The following is a 25,269-nucleotide window of genomic DNA, read 5'->3' as shown; positions in this document are numbered from 1 at the left end:
TGATACAACAAGCCGACGCCCTGCGCATACAGAAAGCTGCAGATGACAGTCGCCCCCCCCCCCCCCCGCACCCTCCCTGCACCACATAAGTACAGCACAGTCAGGTGTCATGGAGCGCATTATGTTATTACCTTTCTCGTTTGTGCGTGCACGTAAACTACTTTGGAGTGAGCGATAAGGAGTCATGAATCGGCCATACGAGTGGGGGCTTTCGGCCAAGCAAATGCTGGAGGAGGACTTTTTCATCGACTACGGCGGGGAGGAAATAGTCGATTACCAAGACCCCGGTCAGCTTGTAGCCGCTTTGAAACAAAAGGAGGAAGAGGTTATTTTGGCTGCCCAGTTGGGGAACGGGTTGCTCCTGGAAAACCGTCAACTCAAAGAGCAGAGGGACAAACTACATGAGAGCTACGTTGATAAGCTGGAGGTAAGACTTTTTCAAAATCAAAGACGGGTTTTGTCTGTGGAGTTTTGTGTTTTTACTTTGTAAGGGCAGTGGGTGGGAAATACCAGTGTTATCTTACAACCTGGCTTTCTGTATATTTAGGCGTAAAAAATAAAGCGTCAGAAACGCGTGCGCGTGATTCTGCAGATATTTCTTTGCTGATGTCTAACTGTTCTTGAATACGGTATAATTAAAGAGATTCAAAAACTCTTCTTGTTTCCCAACAATAGGTTATATAGTGTATGTGTGGTTATGAGAAATGTTTGGTTGCCCTATTGAGCCACACGAGAGGAGCAAAGATCATTTAAGATGAGGAACATTTTATTGCAACCTCAACAAGAATATCCCTCTGAACTCTTGAGATATATTTTGCATTCATATGCTGAAGTGGAAAGTTAGCATCAGAATAGACATGGTTGTGTATTTACTTTCAAGCTAGTAGAAATATTAGACAAGAGCAAGTATAATGGGGTCTGAGTGACTGCAGTTCGTGCAAAAACACGTTGACTAATCTAGAATTATGAATCCTTGTGGTATTTGTGTCCCCCACCCTATTTCCCCTTCTCTCGCCCCTCACGTAGGAGCTGGAACAGAGCAACCATGAGCTACGCTTGAAGCTGGAAAACTGCCAGTCTGAGTGGGAGAGTCAGGTGGGCTACCTGGAGAGGGATGCAAGGGAGTTGAGTGCTCAGGTGCAGCAGCTCACTCAGGCCTTGTACCAGGCTGAGAGGGACAAGACACAAGCTCAGATGGATTACAGTGACAACACACAGCGACTGAAGGAGGAGCTCAAAACTGTGAGTCCATTCCCCCTAACCCTAACCCCCCCCACACACACACACACAGGTCAGGCTGTGTGTGAGAATAATTGCCTGATGTGTTCATATCATGAAAGGCCCTCAAGGTGATCATGTAACAACAGACCCGAGCTCCAAAGCTGATAAGATGTGCACTGACCCAGTCCACCTCACACATTGACACTGTGTTCTTTTTCCCTCTCGGGTATCAGCCAGACACACACTCGGTTTTTGTGCTCTCACACAGTAAAGCAATGTGTGTTTAACAAATGTGTTTGTGGATAATATCCTAAAGTACCCGAACTCGCAAGAAAGATCTACACTTTATTTGGATTGGCGCCATTATGTAGCCTGCTTTGGCCCAAAATCCTTAAAGTTCTGTAGTTTTTCCAAAACCTAGTATGCAAAATCCACACAAAAAAAAACAAACTGATGAAATAATGAACTCTGAAAACAGCACATTTTGAGTATTTATGATACATAGTAGTCAAGACCAAATAATTGAAAATAGAAAGACTGACAACTTAGTAAAACATGATTATACATTATCATATTGTAGCTTGTTTTGGTACACAGTGTTAGTCTTAAGCTATTTTTGATTGTCATGCAGTTGTATGACCTAATGGAAAAATATTCATGACAGTATACAGCTGATTCATCATCATTTGTGGTCAGTCAAACATTAATAGTTATAAGCTAAGGAAGATGTGTTTACGGTGACAATAATCCAAGCAGTGACGTATTTCTCAAGGACTTCTTATCACCTGATATACTAATAAGAAGCTGATTGGACTTTGTGGTCCTAAGAAGGAAGCGTAAGATTGTTCAAGTGTATTTCCCTGGATGTAGCAATATCATGCATCACATGTGCTTTTAAAGAGAAGTTTTGTGCTCTGGAGAGAAAAAAAAGCAGCCATGTAGTTCCTTCTAAGTTATAAACAAATCCAAAATAACAACCCTCCCCTCCCAAGTGTCAAGGTCCACACAAAACTGGAATGTGAATGTGATGGCTTTCCATTCGAGGGCTTGTGGTGGCGACAGGAGCCCCTTGAAGTGCAGGAAAACGCCAATTTAGATAAAAACTTGGGCTGTTGGAGACAAAAGGGAGTGGAGGAACTGTTTTCTTTGGCTTCAGCTCTGTTGTAGAAGTTATAGGATGGAGAAAGTGTGAGAAGGAACACTAATGTCTAATGATATCACTTTACCTGGTCTGGTTTTAGGTGCTTCTGCTGGCCATTTGGTGAGTAGTGTGGATACTGCAGTAGTTTTTTGTGTACGGTGGAGCTCGACAATTTAATATAAACGGGACAAACCAAAATAGTTGGACATTTGGTAACGGCATGCCGGAACCTTTCCTTGAGGTCAGAATTGTTTTCAAGCCACATAACAGTCTCAAATATATTGTTATGATTGAGACATAATCTGCCAATCAATTTCTGACGGTTTTTTTGGTACGTATTTTGTGTACAGGAAGGGATTTTTGTTCGGTGTGGACCGCTTGAGTGGATTTGTGTTGTTCGTGTGGCGTGAGCAGCAAAACAGATGTGAACAGGAAAGCTTTGCTATAGCGTTGAGGAAATGTTTGTCTGAAAACAATGTGTTACTGTTTAGATAGTCGCCCAAGTGTTGAGAAGTATGCACAAAGATATGAGGGAGAGTTTACCCATGGATTTGTTCACAATCCTACTTATTTTACCTGCGCTAAAAGAGTTCATTCTCAGGAGCACCCATCTTTGCAAACTTTTGTTTAAATGATCTCAAACACAGAAGTGATTATTATTGATTTTGCCAAGATATTTGTAGGTACAGGTTCTCAGCTTCACAAAGTGAATGCGTTGCAATCTAGAACAACAGATAACCCTCAGACAAATAATTGATGAATGACCAGAAGGGAATATTCATGTTTTTTTTTTTGTTTCATGGTGTGAATCATTTACTTAACTGAAGAATATCGGATGACTTTGCAAAAGTAACAGACCACAGTACAATACACTCTGATACTGACACACTAAACTAAATTGGTGCTGTCTAATCTTGTAGTTAATTACCGTTTTTTTCCGTGTATAGTGCGCCCCCATGTATAGTACGCACCCCTAAAAATGGCATGCTGATGCTGGAAAAAAGCTTGTACCCATGTATAATACGCACCGAATTTTTATGATTTTTTTTTAAAATTTTTTTTTTTTTTTTTAATTTTTTTTTTTTTTTTTTTTAAGTCCCAATGATCGTCACACACGCAGGGAGGCAATGGGTCCCATTTTTATAGTCTTTGGTATAGTCTTAACTAGGCTGGATGTAATTTTTTTTGTTGGCGTTGATTTCTCCGACTGCCCGTAAACGCACCACCGCGCTCCGTGCGCATGGAACGTGTTTGAAGTGAACAGCAGAGAAGAAAGGAACAAGGCAAAGTGTTGTGAAATAAAATATTACCTGTAATACGGATTTAGGTAGAGAACTGAACTCTCGCTCTTTATATAGCTGACGTGTCTTGCTCATCCGTTCTGCGCATCTGTAATGGCGGCCTCCGTATGATATCCGGTTTGCGTGTGTGCGAGAGCGAGAGAGAGCGAGAGAGAGAGCGTGCGAGAGAACGCTCAACCGTAGCGCGCCGCCGACCGCCCAACTGCACCGGGCTGGCCGATTATTGTGACAGAGCCGTCGCTGAAATTTAGAAGATATTTTTAAAGTCCCGATGTACTTTCTAAAATTTAAGTGGACCTCAGTGCGCACTGCGCAGGGAGCTTAATTTGGTGCGGTCGCGCAACCGCAGCGCGCCGGGCGCTCACTGTCGCATTGCTTAAAGAGCGCCTTTGTGTTTTAGGATGAACAGCAGAGACCAAAGGAACAAGGCAAAGTGTTGTGAAATAAAATATTACCTGTAATACGCATTTTGTTATTTGCTGATTGAAACTGCTAATTAAACTGTGAATTGAAACTAATAGGAAGAAAACAACTCTCGCTCTTTATAAAGCTGACGCGTCTTGCGCATCCGTTCTGTGCATTTTATTTCACAACACTTTGCCTTTCTTCTCTGCTGTTCACTTCAAACACGCTCCATGCGACCGCAATGCTCTCGTATCAGACGCTTGCTCGATCACCTGCTCGTTTGCTGTCCCGTGCGCGCACGAAGCGCGGTGGTGCGTTTACGGGCAGTCGGAGAAATCAACGCCAACAAAAAAAATTACATCCAGCCTAGTTAAGACCATACCAAAGACTATAAAAATGGGACCCATTGCCTCCCTGCGTGTGTGACGATCATTGGGACTTAAAAAAAAAAAAAAAATTTAAAAAAAGAAAAATTTTTTTTTTTTTTTTTTTTTGTACCCATGTATAATGCGCACCCCGGATTTTAGGACAATAAATTAGTAAAATTTTGCGCACTATACACGGAAAAAACCGGTATGCTTTATTTGCAGTTTGGACTGTCTTTGCGAGTGAACCATAAATGAATGGCCTTTTGTTTTTATATTACTCAAATAAATCATTAACATTATTATTATACGAGGATACAATGCAGCAGTTTCTAGAACACTCAAGTTGGCAGGACATTTTCTTATGGTTGATATCGAGTCCTGCCTACATACACATTATGACCCCTTTCCAGCCCATTTTTTAATGGAAAATTCATAGTAAATATTTCTTAGTGCCTTTTTAAAGTTATTTTGGGGGGTTACATTTATTTATTCATATTTAGGCATCAATTATGCATGGCTTTTCGCTGGCCTCGCCCCTTCCCTATCACTGGGGTCGACTGTATTGCTTGACATCAGTGAGCTTATCATCATGATAAGTCTACAAACTTGGATTGCATAAAACTGTAGCTGTGTAAAATCAAATCTGAGACTCCACTTACATAAGTTACTATTGGAGAAAAATCCTCTGCTTTGGATTTCTCTTGTACACTATAAAGAGAAAATGTCAGTAGAGTACACTCATCTCTTTGCAACCAAGCATCATAGAAAGGAAAATACAACACATAGAGGTAGAAATATTTCATTTGCTGTTTTTGTTGGCTCCAATGAACTAACAGTCCATCATCCCAAGGGAAAGCCATCCTTTGTAAGCACTCCCCGAGGGATTTGGCCATGGCTTGGCGTCTCATCTGCCCTATACTGTAGCTCTTCTTGTGGACCGGGGATGGCCTGGGGCTGGGGGGCCATATGAGGGGATATCACCTCTTTGTGTTTGGAACAAATGGAGCGCTCTCCTTCCACTTGTGTCTCGGCTTATTCTCAGCGGGTCGCTGCCTCTATTGTGAGAGAGGTCCGTGTTGATGAGACCAGCCGGTAATTAAGGCATCTCCAGGAATCAGGTTTATGTTCCTCATTGTGCGTCTGCAAGCAGCTTGCTTTTGCTTTTGTTCATTATGTGCTATAGTTTACTACACACTTCCTCTCTTCCTATTTACATGTCTTCAGACACGTACACTCAAGATGCCCCCTCTGACCCTCCCGATGTACAACATTTGAACTGTCTGGCACATAGTTGCTGAATATGGTCACTTACCAGATCAAGAAGTTCTCTGCTCCATCTGGCACATGGCACACTTGTAGATAGACATACTGGCTCCATTCAGCTGTTTACAGTTTAGCGATTGTGGCCTCAATCTTCCAAAAGCCCAGATTTGAGATCTGAAGACAATAAATTCCATGTTTGCAGGCAGTAGAGGTGGAGAGGGTGATGTCCAGTGAGTTGCAGATGATTAAGCAAGACCTGAAAAAACCCACAAATCACAACAAGCCTCAGGACGAGGAGGTGATCAGCGCCATGCGAGAACAGGTAAGCAAACATGAGACCAAATCTCTAAAAAAAGAATTGCTACGTATATTGGTTTACTTGAGTTTCTCTTGGCACCGTTAGTTTTTGAAAACCCCCGTTGACATTCTTTGTGGTAAAATAACTCAGTGGTTATATCTCAAAACATTTCTGTCCAGGTGTTGCGCCTCACGCAAAGGGAACAGGAGCTGGAGGAGCGTTTGGAGAGGGTTTGTCAGGAGAATGCTCAGCTGAGAGCCAACTTGGCCTCTTTGAACTCGCGTCTGGCTATGCACGACCAACTCAACCAACAGCATAACCAACGGGTAGGCACACACACATACATGCACATGTGCATGTTTAATAGTGACTGACTAAGAGTATTTATAAACGAAGAAATAACAGGTGTTTTTTTCATAAATGTATATAATTTGAATTCAATTTACATCCAGCACATTGCAGTTCACCTACATGAACAACGGGAATTTAAACTCCCTGCCTGAGGCTTTTGTGGTAGTTTGAAAGGTGATACTTACTCATCTTACAAGACGTACTTGTTCTACTAACTGCGACATTTCACCTGCAGGTCTAGATTCCACATGCTTGTTAAGTTTCACGATTACACAAAAGTAGGATTCTGGCGCGTCGGGATTACTGTCCCACTGGAAGTGTTGTACACAAGTTTAAAAAAAGATCCAAATAGCCTTGTTTCTATAAATCTTATCGCATCCATCTGTTTTTAAAATTTGAATAGTAGTAGAATTCAGTCAGGAAACGATCAAAACATCCTCTCAATTTATATGAAACATGGCTTTTTAGTTACAATAATTATTTATGCCCAGTTTCTCTGTAAGGAGAATTAAGCATTAAAATAAGCCGATGATGATTGTCAAGTTGTGCGTTTTTGGACTCACCTGTGCTGTTCTCCCCCCGCCCCCCTCAGCTCGCTGAAGCTTTACAGGAGCTGGAAGTGGCGCAAGGTCGCTCACAGGAGCTTCAAGCCCAGGTGGAGGAGCTCGAAGAACGGGTATCCTTACAAGAATCCAGGAGCCTTGGCGATTCATCCCTGCTTTCCGAGTTGGACATGGCTGACCTAGGAGTCAGTAAAGAAGAGGTACCAAATCATTCAGAACTCATAGGGACACAACTTTTTAAACAATCAGCATATCATATCGTATCTCCTCAAATATTACTCTAATCCAGTGCTGTAAATGCAGTGTGGGAGCAATTTAATTAATTAAAATTGCACTCAGATTTTGAAATTGACTTTCTTTGTTGGTAATACATGAAGAAAATCTCAGGTGAATTAAAGATGGAAATCTTGCCAGTATTAAAGATGATCACACATTATGTTTAGAGAAGAATGTTTTTTCAGCTTATTAGAATTCCAGTGGGCACCAATACATTCAACCCTTCAATCATAATCACTTATGAATGTTCTTACCACAGTAAAATAGGATTTAACTACATTTATGAGTCATTCAATTGGTATCCTATTTGTTACCCACTTTGGTGGAGTGTTCCTTGTTCCCTTGACCATCCAGCACAATGTGCTATTTATTTGTTTATTCATTTATTTTATTTTTATTCATATATAATATTTTATATTATTGTTTATTTACTGTCAACATAATGTGCCTTTTTTTGTAGCTAACTGAAGAATTGGGATCGATCTGTAAGTTACTACTGCCACTGGCCCAGAACAGTGTGACATGTGCGGCTACAGATCAAGAGCAGAGCCTGAAGGGTGCTCTGGACCAACTGAAGACAGTGGCCCAAAGTCTGACACAGGCCTCGGGAGCAAAGGTGAGAAAAGCATAACATTTTCTATTTCAGAAATGTTTCAGGCCATATGTGTTGAATTACTTCCATAGCTAATATTTTCTATGGGGAAATGTGTTTAGTCAAGTGTATTTATATAGCCCTTAATCACAGAGAAGTCTCAAAGGAATATGTGTTTAGCAAACAATAATATAAATAAACTAGAAATCTTAAGAGGAATGTTTTACACCTTAGAGCAGACTCATTTTTGTTGCGGGCCGCATCGTCGTCATAGTTTTCTTCAGAAGGCCATTATGACTGTCAACCCAAATACATACATAAATGTATGAATGCCTCATATTATATACAGTATAGACGACACAACAAATCAATGAATAACTAGTTTTCAAATCTGAAACAAGTAAAAAAATGTTTTAATATTTTGAAAAGATAAATGTCTAGCAATATCTCTATTATTTAAAAGTGAAGACAATTTGCAATTTTTAGCACTGACGTGAATTTGTTTGTCTTCGCGGGCACATAAAAGGATGTGGCGGGCCGTATCTGGCCCCCGGGCCTTGAGTTTGACACCTAGGTCTTAGCGGTTCCACTACACTTCAGATGACAGGTAGACTTTCAGTTGATAAAAGTAAAGAAAAAAATGCACAGAGCCTGGTTATAAATAGCTGCAGTTAGTATTAAATATTACAAGTCGCCAAAAGAGACTTTAGCTATTTTACTGTTCATTTGTTTGTGTTTTCACAATGGAAAAAAAAATTGGTGGCTGAGTATAGGGCTTTTTTTTTTCTTCCACTCCTATCACAGCAACTTTATTGTCACTGAATGTATTGTGGACTTATGTAATACGAATGTTGGCTAACCATTACAAGTGATAAGTTAAATGCTTGTCTAAGCTTTCCTTAAATGTGAGTGAGCATACAGCAGTAACAATTGTATCCCTGTAATGAAATATGCATAATCCAAAACGTCAGAATCTCCTCTGAGGGGAGGTTTGAAACAAATGCATTGCTGCCATTCGATCTTTACGTTCTTCCCGTATGCTCGGGGATCTCTGTCATTCTTTGTTGCCTGGGGAAATGATCAGTGTGGGAATTTGAGTGCAGTGTAAGGGATCAGATGGCGCAGTGCTGCTGGGGAGGGTTGTGACCAAAGTGGGTCTTTATGGGAAGTCTCATCTGGCTGCTCTCATTTCATTTTATAGTATCTGCGTCATAGACATGCAGTGCAATTCTAGTATTTACACAAAAGGTGGATGTCTCACTATCAACGAGTTATTAATGCTATAATGGCGCAGTGTTCTTACAGTAAATGTACAGTCAATTATCAGATAAAGCACTGAACTATTGTTGCTCCCCCTCCCCTCAGAAGTTGCAGCAGCAGCAGCAGCAGCAGCAGCAGGAGAATGCTGCAATGAGGCAGAAACTGCAGAGCGTCAAGCAGCAGGCTGAAGTCACCCAACAGGCCATCAGAGACAGAGATGAAGCCATTGCCAAGTCAGTCATCCTTCATGCTAAATCGTCTTAAAAGCAACGATTATATTTGTACTGAAATCATTAGACAGCCTTAAAAAGTCCTAATTTCCATAATTAAGGCCTTATTATCCTTAGTCATGTCAGTTAATCCTTTAATCCGCTGTTCACAAGTTTCCAACTGACACATATTGCTCGATTTTTAAATGGACAACCCTATAAAGAATTTGAAAAATATGTAATGAGTTTCCAATCTTTATAAAATGCATCATACTTACTACTTTAAATAATATTCAGATCTAAACATACCGTATCAATATTTTAGACTATTATGATACAACATGGAGCCCTTAAATCATGTTTCAAATGAAGGAATTCAAGGTTTTAGAATTAATCACGGTCATAAATTTCAGGAATGAGTTGAGCCAGGGCGACCAAATGCAGCTTGAACCAGGATTTATTGAAGGGAAAGGGAGTTGGAAGGGAGTCAGGTGGGGAAACGAAGACACAAACGGGATAGAGACTCACGGCCAGCAAACAGACAGAAGTCTTCTTGGACACTTGGATACTTGGACACTTGGAAACTTGGACAAGGATTAAAATTCTGACCGTGAGCCTCCAGACAGACCGTGGAAGACCAAACGACAGGAACACTGGGCGCGGACAGGGACGGATCACAGCAGTAGACACCGGCCGGGAGATATACACGGGCAGGGCTTAAATACACAGGGTAACAAGAGGAACCAGGTGACAGACATTACGATAACGAAAGGGGTGTGGCCGAGGACGAATCATGACAATAAAACTGTCTTAAAAAGTCGGTCATCTTAAAGTTCTGAATCTAACCAGTTTGTTTGAAAATTGTACTTGAACTTTCAAGGATACCTGACTCTAGTCCAACATTGAATGATTTTCCATACCTGCTCATCTTTTTTGCAGGAAAACGCTGATGGAGGCCGAGTTGGTCCGGAGTAAAAACGAAATGATGTCTCTCAACAACCAATTATTAGATGCTATTCAGCGTAAACTGGAGCTTTCACAGGAATTGGAGGCCTGGCAGGTAAGGTCTTTTTGGGGCTGTTTACACTGAGAACAGTAACACAATCTGACCATTAGTTAGTTACAATGCATTTTAGCGTGTGAAAACATTTGGAGACAAATTTATGACAATGACATTAGTGCTTTGATTTCACATACAATACTGCTACACTAACAGTCACATGTCATTCGCATGTACTAAAACTCAAAAGCCACATGAACCGATCCATTTTGTTGGTGTGTGCTTGTGTGTTTTTACGTTGCCATCTAGTGGTCCAGAATTCATATTACAACTTTCCCAGTCTGGTTGACTATGTGCATGGAAAATGTCATGTGACCCTTTAACGCTCATTGTTTTTTTTTCCAATTGAACATTTATAAATGACACCATTGGTGAATACATTTTAAAATGTTTATTTTTTATGTAGCGTTCAACCAGTTACACATTTTTTTGTCTTCATAAAAAACACACAACTCACCCCTGGTAATCTCCTCATTGACAATTTGTCTTTGCCTTTCCTCAGGACGACATCCAGATCGTCATCAACCAGCAGCTGAGGTCACAGCAGCAGTCGGAACAGCCTCAGAAAAAGATCACCTCACAAGGAATGTCATTTTTCCGCAAGTCCCACAGGACCACTTTCCCTTGGGGTGTAGATGCCAATCAGGACAAGGCCCAGTCCCCGTGGCGGGACTGGTTAAGACGAGGCAAAGGGACATCATATACCAAGTAAATAACTGCGTGGCCTCCATCTACTTGCTGGTTGCTCAGAAGAATCACTCGAAAATGATGGATGGTGGATGTTTGATGAAAAAAGAACAATGTAGACACTTGTGATCACAGACACTTGTGATCAAATGAACAACAAAGCACATTTAAAGTAAAGCTTCTTTCTATTGTGACCAACCCTGGAACATTTTTTTTCTCACTGTGGTTTTGTTTAACATTGTAAATAATGTTTGTTATTTTTGGAATACTGATGATTTTGTAAATGTCTTTGCTTTTGTTGCTTTGTATGGCATATTTCAGAGAGGCAGCTGGGATTTTGCTATTGTGAGTTAATGAAAAAAAGGGAGGACCAGGGAATAAGGACAAAACAATGCAATTGTACTGTTATTGTTTTTTAACTTGCCAAGCTAAAAGTTCAAGTTACATTGTCTTCTCTCAGTTTCCCCAAAAGAGGCAAAAGTAACATTCTCAAATAATTCCAGAAAGTACTTTTGAGAAATCGCCTACTTTTGCACCATTTGTATTTGGGTGTCTGTATGGGTGTGTTAAATATAAGATATTTAACACATTTAAAAAGTCATTTTTTTTGTTTATCAATAACTTATTAACTATTATCATCAACCATGGCATTGTTTAATTGAAAATGTGACAACAATTTAGAACGACTTCTGATTGTCATGTCCAATAAACCTTTCCACGTCTCATCTAGTATGTTTACTTGCCCACTCAAGGATAAAAAAATAAAATAAAAAATCCGATATAGAGAAACAGATCTATTCCTCAACAATGGGTACTAAGTTATTTCACAAACAGACACTGGCTCATTGAAGTTCTCTAGCAATTACAATGCTTTTATTTACATTTACATTATATTTCCTTAACAAGTCAGGTGCATAGTCATGACGTGAGCATGATTACAGAGAGATAAACAGGCTGACATTCAGAGGAACATTAATCCAGTAAATCTGGGGTTGCATGTGTTGGTGATGACATCGTACATATAGTATGAATATTCAATACACTCAATATACTTTGAAGTACAAACAATTGCTGCAACACTTAAGAATGGTGCATTTTGTGTTCAAACAGTATGACATGAGCAATCTTTGATTGCATCATATCAAAAAGTTTTTTCCTCTATTATAGATTTTTTTCGGATTCCTGTTGAAGTGCATTGATCTTTGTATTTAAATGGAATGTGGGAGCAAACTTGGCAGTGTGAGGAAGTACATGGCGAGTGTTACATATCTGTAGTAGTTGTTAGAGTAATAATTGGATGCACATTTAAATTGTGGTAGTGTAATATTTGGGCAGACATGAGACTCCTGGACTGGCAGTATGAGCTCCAGCTGCTGTGGCAGTTTAACATTTTTCTCTAAAACATGGTAGTCAATCCTCATCTATTTTTCTACTAAATTGTCTTGCCCTAATAATTACGTTATTCAATGGCACGGCTTCTGCCCATAGCTGTCAATTTGAAGTGATTTTATCCATATATCTTTGTGGTCCCTTCCCCTTATAACCTTACAATTGAGTACAAATGTTGAAAAAGTTGGAGGCACAGACATGTGATAATAAACAATCTGACAAAAAGAGCTAGAAAAGTAATTCTTACGTACGCAGGACTACGTAAAATGCATTTTATACACTTGTATTATAGCCAAGTGTGCCGAATATATTGTGAAAATTACTATTTGCCTAATACAATATGTTGTTTCTATTACGTACACATTTAATTGATGAACTAATTGGGTTGAGACAACAGGCCTGTCATACCAACTTGACTAGATGGATATAATCAAGTATTATATTTTTAGTACTGCAGCAATGGTTGTACATGGTCAGCTGATGATGATTCATCTCATTTTTTTTGCAGGACGATGAAACAGGTAAAGGGGCAAAGACGTTACAACATAATCATGTCTCCACATATGACATTCAGTATGACTTTTTGGTAGACGTAAACATTGGCCGTCTAGCAGTGATAAATTGTTTTCTCTTTATTAGATCTAAATAGAATATTTTGTACAGCTGGAAAGTCTGTTTCCCTTTTAAATGAAGCCCCATTTGTATGGGGCATAAATTTGTGGGATGAGCAGCACAACAGAGAATGTGCAGTGCACCCATATAAAATATTGCGGGAACTTTAATGAGGTCACAACTGGCAACCAAATTGTTTTTTTTTCAAAATCAACAAAAATGTATGCAGCAAACAGTGAATATTTTGTGTATGTTACATTTGAGGTATGACAACTATTCAATTCCATCATACTGCGTCTTTTGGGATTTTTGTTTGCTTGACACATTGTGTTTGATGACTTTCATATGTCATCAATTATTTCACACACAAAACATAACTTTAATTCTCAAACCTGCCACAACTGTTAGACTTTATTTTCTGAGAAACTGTCATGGTGAGGAAAATTATTTACTAAATCAGACTTTTGTTGACTGCATGAACTGTAGATTCCAAATTAGTAAATGGTTAAGTTTATAATATAATCTGCATTCTTATTGCGAGTATAGTATAAATAATGGGTCAGTAATTATTGTACATGTGCTGTAAAGTATAACAAAATACATTACTTATATATTTCCCTCATACTCAAATATGGAGTTAGTCTTGGATTTTGCAGCTTTAACAGCTTCCACTCTACAATATATATCTACATATATATTTTCTTATTTGGTCGAAGTTGGAAAACATGAAACTATTCATATTTGGTAAACTGAAGACTTGAGACTCAGGGAGACATACCGTAATTTTCGGACTATAAGTCGCACCGGAGTACAAGTCGCACCAGCCATAAAATGCCCAAAAAAGTGAAAAAAAACCCCCTATATATATGTATTTAGGTCGCTCCTGAGTATAAGTTGCCCCCCACCCAAACTATGAAAAAAACCGCGACTTATAGTCCGAAGATTACGGTAATTGCATGAATTATGTTCCAATTGTTCCGTAACATTAATGTAACTTGGAAGAATTCTAGGCTTTGTGATTGTATTGCATTTTGACATTCTCAGCTAGATACATTCAGTGAGACAAAGTTGTTACTGTTAGAATAAGGCAATGTCTTTTTTAAGTTGATTACATTACATATTAGATATTCATGGCACTATCTGTAACTAACCATATTCATTGTAGGGCTGTATTTACTCAAGTAACGGGAGAGACGATTATAGCACTGTATATTCTATAGAGTCGGAAGATCAAATATTAAATCAATATTATGGGATTCATGTCCAATATGATTAATGTCCAATATAAATGCTGTATATATTCAATGCATTGACCCACTGAGGCACTTTCCTACAGGGCCAATAATTGACAGGCCTTGTGTCGCGACACATTTCTAAAGTGCCTTTAACATATTATTGCACAACAGTTTCTGTATTATTGCTTCCATTGAAAACAAGATGGGAAATACTTAACATAAATAAGACAGCAGCCTACTGGGCTGAGTGAAAAACTGGGACAATAAAACAAATGCATGGCTGTCGACAGAAAACGAACTGAAATTCGACAAATTTAATTTTATTTGTTTTCAAATTATTTTGTAATAAAATAAGAATGGACACAAGTTGATTTGTGCATCCACTCCGTGCAGTGGTAAAGTGCTCGTTTGTGTGCAAGGTCTGTGCACTATAGTGCACCGCTCGCTCATATGTGAATACTTGAATACTAAGTGTGTGTGTGTGTGTGTTTGCATGTGTAGCACTCAGCTGTCCTATCTATCCCAGGTATGTGTGAGAGTGCATGGCAGGTCGCCTGTGCCAACTTCTCAAATAACCTCTGGTAGAGTTGCATAGAGGGCACAATGTGGAGTGGCTGATAGAAGAATGGCACTAATCCACTTATTTTGGAATACAGTTATGTAAATTATGTTTTTGTTAAAAAAATAATAATAATTATATGTCCATGTCTTTATGAGTCTAGATAGATGTTCTGCATTAGTTTACTATGAAGGAATATTAGAGCAACACTGACCAGAAAAATGTGTACTGATGAGGGAAAAAGTAATGTTTTGAGAAATTTTCAATGAGAATTAAAGCTTACTAGACAGTACTAAAACAAAGCCATAACATTTCTAGAAGTTAGAATTTTGAAAGATACAGTTGTAAAGTTACAATGACTAAAGAATGCATCTAGGACAAAGATACAACTTTATGTGAATTAAGTTATATCAGTGTGGCCCTTACTCTTTTGTCATCAAATTCTTAGTTTGCTTCTTGCCTCGGTTGACAGTATATGAAGGGTTATTTGCAACCTCCTGAATTCACACAAATGTTCCTCCTGTGCTGCAGACAACAAGTACTTGTACGGAGTGCTCTAAAATGCAAACATGCTAAAATAAATAAATAAAATAAATAACTATCGCCAATGCAGAAGCAGCATTCATTTCATTCTCTTTAGGGAGTTGGGTATTTTGGGATTGTCTCGGATGATGGTTAGAGTTTAACACTTTCACCCCCAAAAAAGATATTTGCTGTGAGTTAATCCTCCTGTTAACAGGGGGAGAAAAAGCAGAGCAGGCACCTATGTTTGACAATCTAAAGTGAAACTAAAATAAAATAACTGAGAAGAACTGGATCATTCGTTTGCCTTGGGTGCAACATTGATGTGTCTAGATCATTTTTGGTGGCGCTGAAGCACCCCTAAAACAAATCCAAGCATCCCGAAAATTTGAGAGTTGCTGTCTTTTCTCATTTTCCATCATGGATTGGGTTCAGGATCACATATGTGAGCTGTAGTCTATCACAGCTGAGTTTGGGTGAGAGGTGGGGCACCCAACTGAATCATCACCAGTCGGTCACAAGACACCAGACCAGCAAACCATTCACAACTCAATCTAGATTATTCCACTAACTAGTCTCGCCTGTTTTTGGAATGTGGGAGTTTGTAACGAAAATACCCATGCAAGAGTGGTAAACATGCAAACTCTTCACTGAAAGGTCTGAGTCTCAAATCAAACCCAGAACCTTTGACTGTGACCAGTCCCACTGTGCTGCTCAGTACATTCATTATTCAAATGAAACGCAAGTTTAGGACGTACCTCTCAACTGTTTTGCAGCTCTTCAATTATTCCAACGTGAGCATCTTTTCCTCTGGTTCATATTAACTCAAGACTAGTCAGGAAGAAGATACAATATACTGATCGAGTTCAATACATGGAGTATAGGGAACTACCCACGGCTGCAGAATTTGATGATACAGACGGCAAACACTGCAACAAATGCGCTGCCATGTAGACAAGCGTGACCCAGCCTTCTGCAGACATTTTAAAAATTCAAGCAATGATTTAAATATACATTTGCATGGTGTACTACTAAGACAGTTCATTCATTGGTAGTGTACATTTCTTGTAACATATATACAACCATACTCTGTGTTTTTTTCCTCATGCCTTTGGTGTTCCTTTGTTGTCAGCTTTGGCTCCTGTAAGTCCGTTTTCGTTATTGTCGTTCCCTGAGGCGTTAACCAGGCACTCTTTACTACAAGGCGATGGAGAAAAGAAAGATTAGCACACAGATGCAGCAGTAGCAACAATGAAAACATAATTATTTCTGATCTACTTGAATACCATTACCAAAATATATATATTTCTTGACTGCTGAAAATAACAGTGGTGACAGTACCACTTTGCAAACACCATGCATGTTGATGATGAGTATTATGTAGATGAGTTTTATTTCCCGTATTTTCCACACTATAAGGCGCACCGGATTATAAGGCGCACCGGATTATAAGGCGCACCTTCAATGAATGGCCCATTTTAAAACTTTGTCCATATATAAGGCACACCGGATTATAAGGCGCACCTTCAATGAATGGCCCATTTTAAAACTTTGTCCATATATATATATATAAGATATATACATTTGGCCCGCGCGCCGGGCTTTGGACACGCCTGCTGTAGTGGCTCAATATTGGTCCATATATAAGGCGCACTGTCGGATTTTGAGAAAATTTGAGGTTTTTAGGTGTGCCTTATAGTGCGGAAAATACGGTACTATCTCTAAATAACTTACTTCTTTTCATCATCCTTCAGCAGGAATTGCACTACCAAGGCCTTTATCACCATAACAATGATAACTAATCCAATGACTCCGCCCAACGCAGAGACAATGATGACAGTTAAAGTATTGTCAACCTCCCTCACTGAAAGTGTAGACAAAGAGACATTGAGTGAGAGATAGTAAACAAAAAAATAAAATAAATCACCAATACATGATAGGATATGTCAATACAGTAATCCCTCGTTTATCGCGGATAATTGGTTCCAAAAACCACCGCGATAAGTAAAGTCCGCAAAGTACGGTCACCAACAAGTACTGGGCAAGGTAACGAGTTAGAGGAATGATGCTAATTCGCGAAAACGGACTTCTAAAGGAATGTAAACAAACATTGTCCTAAAGGTTAGACACATGTTTCCTCAATTTAGAAGTTTTATTTTGACTTTTAAATGTTTTTCTAATTTGGGAAAAAAATCCACGATATAGTGAAGCCGCGATAAACGAAACGCGAAGTAGCGAGGGATCACTGTATAGTGCATACTTTGATCCACCACATAGAGGGTGTAGATAGCGCTGTGATTGCGTTCTTTCTCTTTGGGGTTCCTTGCAAAACAGATATACTCCCCCTCATCTTCAAAGGTGATATTCCACAGCAGGACAGAAATATTGCCCTTTTTAGCGCCTACAAACTCTATTCGCGGATGTTTTACTCTCACTTTGGCCTCCGCACCTTCGCTCGGAACTATCCCATCGCATAACTACACAAACACACAAGATAACATGACTCAGTTATGACAATAAAGGTTTCATCAATGTGCTGATGCTTGCGAGGTCCGTACTTTTTCCTTAGAGCCATTGTTGTTATAATGCCAGCTGAAGTAGAGCTTGTGAATGCCAATGCAGGAGGAGTAGGTGCATGGGAGCAACACAGTGGAGCCATTCATTGCCTCAATTGATGACACCTTTCCTGTTGACACCTCCAGTCCACGAACGTGCGGCAGATCTGAATAAAAGACTGTAGAAGTGGGACGCACAAAAGACATATAGTGTATTGTGAGAGATAAACAGGTGGGCTGCGTGAAGTCATTCAATTTCACTACAGTGGTCCAAATAATACATCTCTCCTGATAGATATTTAGAAACAACATTTTTGAGGCTGATTTCCAAAATGTCTACACATTTTTTAGCACATCCTGTTTTTGAGCTATTTTATTTTTATGTTTTACAGATTGACAAATAAAAGCTTGCATAATGTGGCTTTTACCATGCGCTGTACTTTATAGTTAGGACATGTCTAAAGAAACCAACCAACCAACCAACCAACAAACCAACCAACCAACCAACCAACCAACCAACCAACCAACCTCACGATTCACTTCACGTTCCACTTCACGATTGTGTCCCACTTGTTGTTGATTCTTGACAAAAAATTACAATTTTATAGCTTTACGTTTGAAGCCTGAAATGTGGCGAAATGTTGAAAGGTTCAAGGGGGCCGAATACTTTCGCAAGGCACTGTACATACCTACATACATACACCTACATACATACCTACATACATACCTACATACATACCTACATACATACATACATACATACATACATACATACATACATACATACATACATACATACATACATACATACATACATACATACATACATACATACATACATACATACATACATGCATACATGCATACATGCATACATGCATACATGCATACATGCATACATGCATACATGCATACATGCATACATGCATACATGCATACATGCATACATGCATACATGCATACATGCATACATACATACATACATACATACAGAAGGTTTATATTTGTGCACTGTATTCAGAAGTGTGTCCGAAGACTTTACCTGATTTATTTGCAACCAATGAGAATGACTAATGATACATAGAAATTAATGGAATTAAGTTAGCGAGAGCCATGTAAAATGATTAAGGTTGTTCATCTTGCATTTGTGCATGGTCCAACGTTCAATGACAACTACAGTAATGCTCACATTATTGCTCTGGCATCTGTCAAACTCAAGGCCCGGAGACCAGATAAGGCCCACCACATAATTTTATGTGGCCCGCGAAGACAAATTGTGCATCAAATTTTTGTGTCATTACTAGAATTGCAAATTGTCTTCACTTTTAATAATCTCTTTTTTTTTTTTTTTTTTTAAATATTTGACCAGTTTTTACTCGTCTGATTTGAAAACAAGTTATTTGTCAGTTTGTTTTGTAGCTTTTACTGTATATAATATGAGGTGCTCATACATTTATTTGGGTTGACAGTCATAATGGCCCTCAGAAAGAAGCTATGACTACAATGCGGCTTGTGAACAAAATGAGTTTGACACCCCTGGTCTACACTTGTCCTATTTATAAACACTGTCCTTTCTACCCTGACCATCACGGGATCACATTGCGCAAACTGGGATCAACACATTCACTTGACTTTACACCTGTAAATTGGTGTTTCACAGCGGATAAGTAGTCATTTTCTTTCTTCCAATTCCAACAACAAAAGTAGAACTGTAGAACTGCCCTGTTTTTACAGTTTAAAAGGCAAAATCAGCTACCTTTCCAATACTTTGTTGTTCCTAAATCGTTATTTGTTTAAAAACTAAAGTGTTTGCTATCACATCATGTGTCAGCTCATGTCTTCGTAGTTGTCTGGTTCTAATTCTGCCTCCTGATCTTACCCTTTCATCTTGACTTCTGCTAGTGGATATTTTTATCTCCTGTCTGCATTCAAGTTGACTCGCCTTCAATAGCAATGTGAGCTGTTCAAATCCACCTTATTCTTTTTTCTTTCTGGCTCTTGTCTCCTTTAATGGACTTTTACTTAGCTTTGAACTCTGGTCACTTTACGCTGGTGCGTCTTATTGTTCAAAGAACGCATTGAGCACGGATGTTAGAGCAAGATAGTGAAAATGATACTGCAAGGTGGTCTACTTGTATTTTTAGATGACATAAATGTGTTATCAATGACCACTCAAGGATTTGAAACGTTTCCATGATGGAAAGGCTTTAAATGGCTGGGCTAGCATTTCCATCCATCCATTTTCTATAGTGCTTTTGGAATTACATTTTACGATTTCTCCTAATTAGTTTTACTGTGATTTACACAACACAATCCTGTTGTTATTTATCAAAATGGATTAACGGTATTTCACTTCATTTGAATGGGGACTATCTCTTTTGTTCCCAAATAAACGTACTAATTAAATTTTGGTCATGAAACGTCAAACTTTAAAAAAGGACCTAGTGTCTTGCAACAGATTGTTAGATGTCACTGCATTTACAATACGTGCAACACAAAAGTGAGCTGGATGACAATTATTGTTACTGATAATGCATTTGTGCTCGGTGATCTCACAGTCTCCCTGTGATTTCACAGTTTCTTATCATTATGAACCTTGCATTCAGTGCACGTGTATGTATATTTGTGCTACTATATTAGCATCCTTGCCATAAACAAAACCGCAAAATCTAAATCACCTCAGATAATGGAACAAAATGCAACTGCTATTATGTAGTGTCCTTGGCTGACAGTCAAGGTGATGTCTTTTATTTAAGTAGGCCACACATTAAAGGGTTAATGTATTTCTGAGCAAACCCACAGAGAACCAACCGAGGACACAATTACCACACAAGAGAGTGGGGTGAGGGAGTGCTGCTGGGAAGAACAGAAATGACAGAGAGAGACTGGTCGCAGAGGAAGAGAATAAAGTGGAGAGACGGGTGAGAGACGGATGGAGGGCGTCAACAGGAAGGAAGAGAGAGATGAACAGGGAATGTTAACGGAAATGTTCTTTCCAAGGTGACTAAATGACAGCAGAGCTGAAAATGACAGCAGTAGTGACTCGACTCAAAAACAACTACACCGGTACATGTGTGTGTTAACTGATACAGCGTGCGTAAAATGACTCCGGCAAACACATGCATCAATTTACGACAACTTTTGACAAGTTGCATTTACAAGCTATTGACACTTGATAGTGACCAAAGCATGTTAAAACATATGGTTGTATTGTACAGTGCATCAGGAAACAATTAGCTTAGTCCATTTTTTTAAAAAACCTTTGTTTACAGCCATGATACGTCTCTAAGAATAATGATGGCCATTTAAGTTGACTAAAACAGTTACAAGGATTTAGTTTGACAATAAAAAGTTACGTAGCTAAACTAAAAACTAGTTCCCTTACACTTACTGAAATTATTTTGTCAAATAGAATGTCCATAATATTGATGAGTGATAATAGTGCGTAATTTTGGGAAAATATATCGATTTCATGGAACAGCGGTTACATGGCTTGAAAGTCATTTTATATCACGACTGAAGAGAGAGCAAGAGAGATATAAAAATGTGGTGTGTGTGTGTGTGTGTGTAAGGGGGGGGGGCTCCTTACTAATACATTAAATAATGTAATGTTTGGAAGGGGAAAGGGTGCAAATGAGATGATGGCTTGCAGGAGTGCTCCTCCATAGAGATGGGGAATTCATCATGACAACTTTACAGTCACAGACTTGTCAGGACTTTCAGAAGTACTAACTCATTAAATTAATTTTGAAATTTGTTTTAAAATAACTTAGACATCACACAAACTAAGTGGAAGCTTTGTGTATCGACACAAACCCTAACCTACGCCACAATTCCTCAAAAAATTGATGGATTGCGTTAATTTACTAAACTTGCTGGTGCTTTTGATAATTTCCCATTTAGGAGAACCCTGTATTTCTCAAATGGTTGTGTACGGGTGGAGCAAGAGATGTTGATGATGAGAGAGACAACACAAACGCAAGGTGGGGTGTTGCTGCTGTGTGCTAGCGCAGATGATAAATAAAATTGTCTCCACAAATAATGTCCACTCACTCCTGCATGAAAGACGAGAGCTTGCCCTTAAGTCAGATGTTTCTGACAGCCCTGGAGCTAGAACACAGCCGTCCTTTGCACCTCGACCACGTCCGGAGCCTGGAGCCACTAATAGCTAAAATAAGATGTAGTTATCCAAAGTAGTAGTGAGATCTGTTTGTGGCACATTATGGAAATTGAGTTGGTTAAGCCATGAGCCGTCCTGTGATGTGCCTTGCCGCATTGCTGTCAGACCATACTGATGTGTCAAATGTTTTTTTTTTCCCAAGTGGCCATTTGCAAAAAAAACCTAAGTTTTTGTTATATTTATTAAAACTGTCAGTGTAGCCTGACAAGAAGACATTAGTTAAATGATTTGTGACAATATCAGCTCTCTTTAGCCCCATCTTTGCAAAAAAACAGCATCTGAGGAAAAACAACCAATCAAAGACACATCCCCAGTGATTGGCCAAATCCAGAGACAAAACAAGGATGAACAGGAGTTGCATTCAGAGGGGAAGCTCGGCCCACAGAGATGCAAAATCGGCATGGAATTAACAACATAGTAACTGCTTGACAGGTAAGTTTTTTCATTTCAGATTTTCGATTGATTGTAAATTCCCCCCCAAACGAAACTTCAAACCGATAACAATAGGTTTTATAGCAACACTCCATAATGAATAAGTTGTGCTAACATCAGCTTGTTTTCAGGGCAGCTCAGGCCTGCTACACATATTAAGGTAATTGGGCTGGTTTTGTCCTGATTTTACCCTTTATGTCTCATAAGATCTATCCTATAAAAAGGTCCAGTTGTCTGAGGTATGTAAAGAGTCGATTTGTACCAATAATAGGGTCCAAAAAAACCTTGGGGGCAGACAATTTGAAATATTAAACGTGTTCAATGTCGATGACTAAAAATGCTCGTGTGCTAGGAAAGCCAACTTCTGTCAAGTCATCACTGCGTGAATTGTGTTGTGGAATGGAATCGATCCTGTCCATTTCTGCAACTCACCCAAATCATCTTAATTGTGATTACTGATCAGCCTAAAAATTATAACGTTCTGGACCGTGATAATAAGTACACCTCACATGTGTTGTCAGCTTGTTTGCACCAGAAGGTGTAGGAGGTGAATGCTATAAGGGTGACGTGAGTAAGACCTAATGTTAGGACTTGGAGGTATGGATTTACTGTGCTGGCATTGAGCCACCCACCTTGCATGAAATTAGTCTGACACATAGAAAGTAAAGAATGCTGCAAATCAGAAAAAATATACTTGACCACCAACACACAAAAAGGTGCAAAACACAGATTGAAGGGATAGAAGTCTCACTCACCTAGCAGCAGTGCAAGTAGAAGACCTGGCACACTCCAGCTGGTGCTGTCCAATGACGCCATGACAACTTATTTTGTCCGAATCCTTGTGTTTTTCGCCAATTCTGAATGTTGTCCTTGTTCTGTTACAGTTGAGTTACGAAACCAAAATGTGGCTTTTAGTCCCTCCCTTTCCCCCTCTCCTGTCCCAGCAAGGAAGGAGTTCTGCCTTGGCTGGAAAATATGTCCCCCCCACCCCCTGTTTGTGTCCCCGTCCTCCCCACTCTCTCTCCCTCTCTCTCTCCCTCTCTCTCTCTCTCTCTCTCTCTCTCGCTCTCTCAGCAGTCTCAGTAGTGATCCAGCAAGCAAATAAAAAAATAAAAAAAGCCAGCGCAGAAGCTATTTGGCGATGTGCTGTGGTGTCAGATAGCCTTCAACACTCTGGCAGCAGCAGGATCCGTCAGGGAAGCCCATCAGCCAGCAAGCCACGCAGAGGGGAGACGTAGGATGGATGGAGTATGAGAAAAAGAGGAACAGAAAGGGATGCTGGTGCAAAGCAGCCAGGCAGAGAAGCAGAAAGCAAACGTCTCCCCGGCTGGCGAAGATAGAAATGAGTGCGGAAGGTACTGCAGAGGGAGAGAGAGGGAGAGAGGAGAGGGAGGGGAAGCTTGGAATGTGTTTTGGAGTGGTGAAGGTGATCACACACACTCATGTATGGTAGTTCAGGACAATTTGACTGAGTCAGCCTTACTTTACAAGAGTTGAAGATAGGATGAGAGCTTTGCTTCAGTCACGCCACATGATCAGCACTCAATGTTTTCTTTGCTGCATCCACTCAACCTGTCTCACTTTCATGCGTCGTTTACTTTACGCCCCCTTCGTGCTATCTTGTACTGGCATCATCTGACTTTGTTCACTGGCAAGACAGACATCTTGATCTGGGTGAATATCAAGGTTCACCTGGACAGGCTATAGTGGAACTTGATAATTGCAATGGAGAAAATAATTGGATATACCGTATGAGTAACTTGACGTGGACCACAGCCAAGTGATTATTGTAAAAGACATCCCAAGTATTCAGCTTGTTGGTTCTGGGCCCCAGTTGTTCCCATTTCATGTTTTTTTACGATTCGTTTAAGTGTAAGAAATACAACAAAAACAACAACACATTGATTGAACTTTCAAACTATTGAAACACAACTCATTGAATGTCAACTTCCTTTTTATAATCTCTGGTATTCTTCTATTTATCAGTATTCTTTACAAGTAGTGAGACAAATGGAATTTGTAATTCTAGAATATTACGTCAGTGGGTAAGTGCTTCCTGTATTAATCTCACCCATCCACAAATAGTGCCTTACATGTGCATTAAAATCAGAGAGACGGGAAATGGAAGAGTTTGCGATATTTATTGAACCGGGAATGTGGTCATTTGATGTTGCATGTGGTGATGCGTTAGCTATTCCTAGATTTGTTACTCTGACAAATTAACCTTGTTGCCTTCCATTGCTTCTGCCTGACCCTGAAAAGGATAAGTGGCAGAACAAGGCTAAATGGATTGACAATTTAACCTGATAGAACTTTTCCATATGGCATTCTTCAGGCTTCCAATTTGGTCAAATGCACTTAAGTTCAGTGTTAATGGCACTACCAGTTGCTTTGGTATGCATTTTCCAGTCTGCACATTAACTGGACAGACCTACAGTGCATATAGCATACAGATTACCTGAGTCCAGTTTCCCAACATTTTGACTCCAGCCACATACTGTCTGACAGTTCACCAGCAAAGAAAAAAATATCACGAAAAATGTCAAATGAAATGATGAACTAGCGTTATTCTATTGTTGGGATTGCAAGAGGTGGATGCCCAGGTTAATTGTGTTAGTTGTCGTAAATTCTCCAAATAATTTTGCAGAATTTACGATTCAGCAATCACTTCTTCTTGGTAATAATCAAATCATTATATTATTAATCTGTAAACCTCGTGACGCCTTAAATCGAGCTGCAGAGGTTACATGCTGTGTCTGAGAGGAACCTACTTGAACCCATCAACTGAGT

General features: G+C 39.5%; 2 protein-coding genes across 3 annotated transcripts; one reads left to right on the top strand and one right to left on the bottom strand.

The window, feature by feature from the left end:
- The first annotated feature begins 69 nt into the window (after nt 1–69).
- si:ch211-235m3.5 (BICD family-like cargo adapter 1) lies at nt 70–11,720 on the top strand. Its single transcript, XM_061281381.1, has 9 exons — nt 70–427; nt 1,027–1,242; nt 5,902–6,021; nt 6,177–6,323; nt 6,941–7,111; nt 7,648–7,803; nt 9,145–9,272; nt 10,188–10,308; nt 10,811–11,720. The coding sequence occupies exons 1-9, from the start codon at nt 185–187 to the stop codon at nt 11,018–11,020; spliced, it is 1,512 nt and encodes a 503-aa protein (XP_061137365.1). The 5' UTR covers nt 70–184; the 3' UTR covers nt 11,021–11,720.
- Nucleotides 11,721–11,846: 126 nt separating this feature from the next.
- On the bottom strand, nt 11,847–23,454 carry scn4ba (sodium channel, voltage-gated, type IV, beta a). 2 transcript variants are annotated; one of them, XM_061281404.1, is made up of 5 exons: nt 23,235–23,454; nt 17,871–18,034; nt 17,573–17,789; nt 17,047–17,176; nt 11,847–16,509 (listed from the first exon to the last, which is right to left on the bottom strand). In XM_061281404.1, the coding sequence occupies exons 1-5, from the start codon at nt 23,293–23,295 to the stop codon at nt 16,416–16,418; spliced, it is 666 nt and encodes a 221-aa protein (XP_061137388.1). In that variant the 5' UTR covers nt 23,296–23,454; the 3' UTR covers nt 11,847–16,415. The 2 variants fall into 2 exon arrangements, with proteins under 2 accessions (XP_061137388.1, XP_061137387.1); XM_061281403.1 differs by having other exon boundaries at nt 17,871–18,046; nt 23,235–23,452.
- Nucleotides 23,455–25,269: the final 1,815 nt, after the last annotated feature.

This window comes from Syngnathus typhle, linkage group LG6 (genome assembly GCF_033458585.1).
Source record: "Syngnathus typhle isolate RoL2023-S1 ecotype Sweden linkage group LG6, RoL_Styp_1.0, whole genome shotgun sequence".
Classification (NCBI taxonomy): Eukaryota; Metazoa; Chordata; class Actinopteri; order Syngnathiformes; family Syngnathidae; genus Syngnathus; species Syngnathus typhle.
The sequence above is the reverse complement of the archived record's forward strand: the minus strand, read 5'-3'. Positions and strand labels throughout refer to the sequence as shown.

Bases quoted from the DNA above. Each gene is read 5' to 3' on its own strand.
- scn4ba (XM_061281403.1), bottom strand. From the start codon at position 23,295: ATGGCGTCATTGGACAGCACCAGCTGGAGTGTGCCAGGTCTTCTACTT. The intron at 17,177-17,572 runs GTATGCACTATA...CTACACTTTCAG, and splicing joins CCTCTATGTGGTGGATCAAA to TGAGGGAGGTTGACAATACT. The intron at 16,510-17,046 runs GTAAGTTATTTA...ATCGCCTTGTAG, and splicing joins CTGAAGGATGATGAAAAGAA to TAAAGAGTGCCTGGTTAACG.
- si:ch211-235m3.5 (XM_061281381.1), top strand. From the start codon at position 185: ATGAATCGGCCATACGAGTGGGGGCTTTCGGCCAAGCAAATGCTGGAG. The intron at 7,112-7,647 runs GTACCAAATCAT...CTTTTTTTGTAG, and splicing joins TAGGAGTCAGTAAAGAAGAG to CTAACTGAAGAATTGGGATC. The intron at 9,273-10,187 runs GTCAGTCATCCT...TCTTTTTTGCAG, and splicing joins AGAGATGAAGCCATTGCCAA to GAAAACGCTGATGGAGGCCG.